This window comes from Solanum tuberosum, unplaced genomic scaffold (genome assembly GCF_000226075.1).
Source record: "Solanum tuberosum cultivar DM 1-3 516 R44 unplaced genomic scaffold, SolTub_3.0 scf00058, whole genome shotgun sequence".
NCBI classification, from domain to species: Eukaryota; Viridiplantae; Streptophyta; class Magnoliopsida; order Solanales; family Solanaceae; genus Solanum; species Solanum tuberosum.
In genome coordinates, this window is record NW_006238982.1 from 1,501,238 (window position 1) to 1,508,176 (window position 6,939).

General features: G+C 35.3%; 1 protein-coding gene across 1 annotated transcript in view; it reads left to right on the forward strand.

Moving 5' to 3' along the window:
* LOC102588118 (conserved oligomeric Golgi complex subunit 3) overlaps positions 1–6,939 on the forward strand; it is a 40,522-nt gene that overhangs the window by 8,561 nt on the left and 25,022 nt on the right. Inside the window, exons 5-15 of the mRNA XM_006344495.2 lie at positions 350–394; positions 513–587; positions 713–808; positions 1,336–1,413; positions 2,307–2,392; positions 2,638–2,704; positions 2,869–2,931; positions 3,013–3,114; positions 3,266–3,370; positions 3,484–3,576; positions 4,148–4,236. Coding sequence (XP_006344557.1) covers positions 350–394; positions 513–587; positions 713–808; positions 1,336–1,413; positions 2,307–2,392; positions 2,638–2,704; positions 2,869–2,931; positions 3,013–3,114; positions 3,266–3,370; positions 3,484–3,576; positions 4,148–4,236 — 899 coding nt within the window. The remainder of the gene's footprint in view (positions 1–349; positions 395–512; positions 588–712; positions 809–1,335; positions 1,414–2,306; positions 2,393–2,637; positions 2,705–2,868; positions 2,932–3,012; positions 3,115–3,265; positions 3,371–3,483; positions 3,577–4,147; positions 4,237–6,939) is intronic.

Genomic DNA, 6,939 nt, shown 5'->3' on the forward strand with positions numbered 1-6,939 from the left:
CCCAGTTAGGCAGTGCAGTGGAGTTAATTAACATCCTCGGGCCTCATTTCACACATGTAACACTTTTTACATATATTCAGGCAGCTTTCTTGAAGGAATTGCTCTATTAGTACTGCTTCATATGTCACTGTCCAGCAAAAGCAAGCCACTTAATAAGGAGCTTCAGTTTTCCAAATTTGTTTCCATGGCAATCTTTGCGTTGCATTCTTGTATATGCTTGAATACTGCATATGCTTAGTTGTCTTTGTAAATGATGATATTAATGGCATCTTAAGTTGACCTTTCCCCTAATGCTGCTTGAACTTGATATGACTTTCCTCTTCCCCTTTGTGCTGTTTTGTTGATACAGTTTTATAAGTGGTTCGCGGATCTTGAAGCTGCCATGAAATCAGAGGTTGGTCTTTAGTTTGTTTATATGTTTTCCGTTTCATCCAAAAGTTACGAGTCATATGCTTCATCTCTTTCACTTGCTGATAAAAAAAATATTACATATGCTTTCTTTCTGTGAATAGACTGAAGAAAAATATCAGCATTATGTCAGCACCTTAACAGAGCAGATTCAGACCTGCGATAGTATACTTCACCAGGTATTCTGAGAAGAAAAACTATGCTCTTATACTCTTCTCTTAACCCTTTTTGTTGTTGCTGTTCATCTATCTATGCTTGCTTTCGAGTCGACATGCCCTTTCCCTTAAAAATGGCTCTCTTGCAGGTGGATGAAACACTTGACTTGTTCAATGAGCTGCAATTGCAGCATCAAACAGTGGCAACAAAGACTAGAACTCTTCATGATGCGTGCGATAGACTGGTGTGTCAACCCATTTCTCTTAGCATCTGTGGTTACTTTAGCTGTAGATTGTACTTTTCTCTTGCACTCTGTTCAAAATTCTGAGGAGCAGAGGAACAATTAATTGTATGATAAGAAAATAGGCTTGTAACTATGGAGTTTCTTAATAGACATTGTTTTGCCTTACTCGATGATGTTGAAAGTCTTCATTGACAATCTACTGTATTGATGGATTAAAGTCTATGATATCTTTAATAGTTGCCAAACATCTTCAATTGCCACCTAGTACCTTGTAAATGCATTTCTTCATTTTGCGTTTTCTTGTTTTTTCTTCTATCTGAAGTTGCTGTTTGTCTTAAAGCATTATCTAGTTACAATTCATGTCAATATTGTGTATTTCCGATGTCCAGTGGGTGGCATTTGAAATTCGGAGTTCCCTATCAGTGTCTAATAGTAACGGACATGTGATGTACAGGTAAAGAGGCAATAATTAACAACAGGAAGCAGTATTGAATAATCTTCTTGTGTAATTTCTTTTTTATTTGCAGCTTTTGGAGAAGCAGAAATTAATTGAGTTTGCAGAATCACTTCACAATAAGCTCAATTACTTTGATGAATTGGAGAATGTAAGGTCCGACTGCCATTTATGTTGATAATATTCCATCGTTATTCAATGCCTTTTGCACTATTTCCACAGTAGTCTATCTATGCCTATGCTGAATTGGGTATGGTTCTGCATCAACTTTATTTTGAGTGAAGAGAATTAATGCTATCGGTAATTTTTATGCTTTGATACATTGGTGAGGAAATATACCTAACTGAGAGTTTGGACTAAGGAAAACAGCTTTAAGAAATGAGAGCTTTCTGCCTCAAGAGATTTCATGTTTTTTAATTAAATTTTTTCCACACCCATACACCGGAGGGCGGAGCTTTATCCTTTGTAAAAAAAGCTTTGATTCTAGATTGTTTTCTTCCTCATGTTACAAATGAGTCGCTCAAAGCTATTCTTTCTTGGCTTTTCCAATCTAGTGCTTTTGGATTATTTTGATGTTCTTGCTTAGCAAGTTATTTATTTAAGGTGATTCTTTAATCTCGTCTTTTGGTCAACTCTTCTTTCTCCTATTTATGTGCTTGGTGGTTTCTAAAGGAAAACCTTTTCACTTGTGAGATTGAGAATGAGAGTTCCTGTTTTAATTTTTTTTTTTTTTTTTTGAAACTGAGAGTTCCTGTTTTTAAATTCCTTATAGAGGAATAGCTTTTTCACTCTCCACTGTAGATATTCTTGATTTAATCATGACCATTAGCCTAAAATTTTCTAATGCCTTTTTGTTTAATTACATCTAATTGGGGCATTGCATCAACTTGATTTATCTTGTGCTAAATTTTCTCTTCAAGTCCTGCTCTTCTTCTACTTGAACTTCTCTAAATGTCAAAGTACCCAGTTTTCTGTTTTCTGTTTTTTTTTTTTTGATTTGATTTGATTTGATTCCTCATGCTTGTCTTGCACTCTTGTTTGCAGGTTGCAACCACTTTTTATTCTCCTAGCATGAGCGTTGGTAGTACAAAATTTCTTCCATTGCTTAAGAGACTTGATGAGTGCATATCGTAAGTGACATTACATTTCATATTATTGCATTGAAATATATGAATATTAGAACCACTGCAATGTTGTACCATCCATACTTTTCTTTGGTTATTTGTGAAGTTTACCATGTGGACATGTCTAGAGTCACAGGTTTCTTCTAGGGATGTGAATTCTTTTATCAAGATTAAATTCTATTGAATTAAGCTTGTAAATCTATGCATAAGAGCACAAATAACCATTGTGTTTCTCCTCTGCGTCACTGAAGATATGTTGAGAGTAACCCACAATATGCAGAGTGCAGCATTTATTTGGTCAAGTTTCGACAACTTCAGGTACTTAAAAGAATTGACATCAACATTATGTAATCTACTATCATATATGAAATCACATTTCTTAAACAAGACATGATATTATGACATTCTTGGACATAAGAATTCTAATCCCATTGCCCATTCTCTTTCTCTCTGTCTGTGTTACCTTGGCCCTCCTGTAACAGTCTCGAGCTCTGGGAATGATTCGCTCTCATGTTCTTTCTGTTCTTAGAAGCACTTCTTCTCAGGTAAATCTGTTTTATGCACTACAATCTTTTCTTGCAGATGAATGGTTTCATATCCTGAGATAAATACTCCCATTTTATCAGGTTCAGGCTGCAATAAGAAGCAGTGGTGGTAGCAAAACATCTTTTGCCGAGGGTATAGAGTCATCTATAATATATGTACGCTTCAAGGCTGCAGCAAATGAGGTAACATTGGAACATCTCCTTGCCTTTTAGTTTGTAGAAACTCTATTAATTCGTTGTATGAGAGTGAGTATTTCTAATCTCAAAAAAAAAGAAAAAGAAAAGAAACTAGGACTAGCTTTTACGTGTTATCCATGAACCTAGTTACCTGCAGCTTAAGCCTATCTTGGAGGAAATTGAAAGCAGAACACCTAGAAAAGAGTATATTCAACTTCTTGAAGAATGCCACAAACTCTATTGTGAACAGCGCCTTTCCTTGGTGAGTAGTAAGCTGCTCCTTTTAGTTCTATAGATCAATATATACGGCTTTTTTCTTCTCCTTGTTTTGTCATTTTAATCAGTACTCGTTCTGTTTCATTTAATTTAATTCAGATAAGAGGTATAGTGCAACAGCGGATCTCCGAATTTTCCAGGAAAGAAGCATTGTCGTCTTTAACTAGATCTGGATGTGCATATTTAATGCAGGTACATTCAAATGACATCAGTACTATTTACAACATTTTGTACTAGAGAATGGTATGATTGTTATATCTTGCCTTACAAAAATTGGATGACTGTTCTTTTTATGGTGTTGGTGGTGGTTTTATTTAGTGTTGGTGGGGGTGGGGGTATAAGAAGAAGATGAAAAGACACAATTCAAGGTTGACCGCCCAGTTTTGATAGTCATATGAGCAATCGACATTCATTTTTCTTTTTATTTGACAGGATTAATTCAAAGTAATTAGTTCTCATTCTCAAAAAAATCAAAGTAATTTGTTGTAAATTAGAGAGCCACGCCTTATTTTTTCTTTCAATGGTTAGCTCATCTTAGTGTAGATGAATATTTCCTCTAGTTGGATTTAGGATAAATGTGCTAAAACTATAGCAGCCTTGGTTTTTTTGAGGATGGAATCATAACTTCTACATGTTTTTCTGCGTATCACTATTGTCAAAGTAAATATCTGATATTGCTTCAAACAAAGTCTTGCTAAAGGCATATTAGGGTAAACTGTGATATATGTCTCTCCATACCTTACGTTTGACATTGTAAATGCAGGTCTGTCAGCTGGAGCATCAGCTGTTCAGTCACTTCTTTCCATCATCTTCAGAGGACATTTCGAGTTTGACTCCTCTTGTAGATCCTCTGTTAGTTGCCTAACTTCTCTTGTGGGGTTCTTTCTGCATTTGAACCATTTTTGCTTCTTACTCATTTCCTTTCCCACTTTTTCTTTTCTAATTTGCTTCTTTTTTCCTTTTCTTGTCTTGGTTTGTTTGGGGGTGGGGGAGGTTTGGATTATCTGTATTGTTTTTCATGCGACTTTTAAACAAGAGAGCCAACATAGCAAAATTTTTGTGCCTGTAAGACTTTGCTATTTTGGTAGCTTGTGCTGTGCGGAAACCTTCTTAGGCCAGAGTTGCTATCAGCGGTAAGTGTGTGTAAACATTTTTAGACATTATTTGTGTGCTAATAAAAAACAGTGTGGACTATGAGGCTGCCCAATAGCTTAGTGATTGTCACTTTAGATCTTCGGACTAGCACAAGATAAGTTCCTGGTTTGGAATTTGAAGCCGTCCTGTGGGATCTACGGCTATCTATTCCTCTGAAAGAGCTGCTCAGATTTCCCTCTGGTTTAGATTTGCAGGTTGCTCTGGCCATCAGTTATGAATATGTGCTATGTCTATATATCAAGTTAGTGTGGTCAACATTTGCTCCTGCTTCAACTGCTTTTATGACCTTAAATCTTTGACTTTGAGCTACAAATGTGGAGGTTTCATGTGAAAGTTATAGTAACTTCAAGGCGAACCTGGTCTTTCAAGTATATGCCTTAACTTATTCTCCAAAACAAAAGTATAAGCTTTAACTCAAAAGGTGGGTAAACAACTACGTTTTGATAAAGAAGGTGGCAGAGCAATTATTTAAGTGAAGATTAAAGGGTTGGCTCATCATCTATTAAGAGTTTCAAACTGTGTGCTAGTTGCCCTTGGGATTTCCCGCTTAAGTCGGAAAGCAGTCTTCTATGCCCAGAAAAGTAAAATCATGAAATCTGGTAAAGCCTCATTTGTTTTCATTAAGATGAGGATGTTTGAATTTAAATACACATCTAAATATTAAGATTTAGATATCTGGATTTGAATGCACACCTGAATAACTAAGATGTTGTATTAAGAACTATATACTAAATGATTAAGATGGTTTGTTTTTTCAAAATTTGAACATATAAATGTTTTTATTTATAAATTAATAAATATGAATTTGAAAAACAAAATACTAAATTAATCTACTACTATATCTTTTAAAAATTATATGGTGTTGATGGCTCGTGGTGGTGGTTGTGAGTAGTAGCTAGTGGCGATGGTAGGTAGTAGTAGTGGTGGATGGTGGTAGTTGGTAGTGGCGGCTAATAGTTTGCGGTAGATAATAGTGATAGCTATTGGTGGTGATGAATGATAATGGTGGTTTGACTATATATAGTGGTGATTGTCGGTAGTGATTAGTGTTTGTTGTGGTAATGGTTGTTGGTGCTGGCAATTGTAAATGTAGCTAGTGGTGTAGTGATCTATGAGAGTGTACTTAGTATCTAAATACATTTCATTGATCCTTGAAAGCTGTTATAACATACCTGATTTTGTTATAAAGAGGTAAGGTTCATGTCCCCTCTTTTTTGTACATTGATATTTTTAATGGACAAAGTAGGGGTCAAGCTAAATCCCCCACTCCTAGTTGAAGTAGACCACTAGAGATGGTTCAAATAAATAAATAAAAAGTGGTGGTGATGATTGATTCTAGTGATTGGCAGCGGTGGTGGTTATGGATGAGGATGGCGGTTGTTGATAATCATGGACGACAACGACAATGGCTGATAATGGTGGATGATGGTGGTAGCGGCGAATGGATGAAATTATTGAACTTACCATCTTTGGAGAATCATTTTTACAGATATCTTAATGATATTAAGACTTCATTAAATATTTTAATAATTCAGATCTATTCAAACTAGGGGTAGCAATTGGGCAGGTTGGGTTAAATTTGGGCAGGTCAAAATGGACAATAAACGGGTCAAGACCCAACCAGGGGCGGAGCTAGCTTATTGCTAGGGGGTTCGGATGAACCCCCTTCGGCAGAAAATTATATTATCTATACATGGTTAAAATAATTTTTTAGGTATAAATAATAGATGTTGAACCCCCTTCGGCTACTTCATGTGTCTATTTCTCCAGATTTTGAATCCCCTTATTGAAAATCTTGGCTCTGCCACTGGACCCAACCCAACCCAAATTTGCTTGGGCCAAAATGGATTGGGTCAAAACGGGTTAGTAAAGGGTCATAACCCAACCTGCCCAATTTTTACTAAGTTTTAATAGCTTTATTTGTTATTTTATAAGCTTTTAGTACCTAATAAATTTTTTTCTTTATTATAACTATATATAACATATAAAATACAAAAAAAAAAAAAATTAAAAAATTTTTTTGACAAGATTTCTCAAAAATCAATTTGGGTTACATATCAACTCAATTTTTAATGGGTTGAAAAGGGTTGAGCTAACAAATGGGCAGGTCAATAACCAACCCAAACCTAAATGGGTTGGGTCAGGTTGGGTTGGGTTTAATTTTGCCACCCCTAATTCAAACCCATTTAGTGCTTGTAACATGAAAAAAAAACATTAAAAATTGTGAGAAATATAGGAAAAGAATATTATTGAATTGTTGTTGTGTCTACATTGAGACCCTATTTATAGACACTACAATGCAATCCTTTACTAAGTAGGATACTATTTAGTATTTCTATTTCTATTTCTATTCCTATTCCTATTCTAATAGAATTGTATAAACCTATTCCTATTCTAACA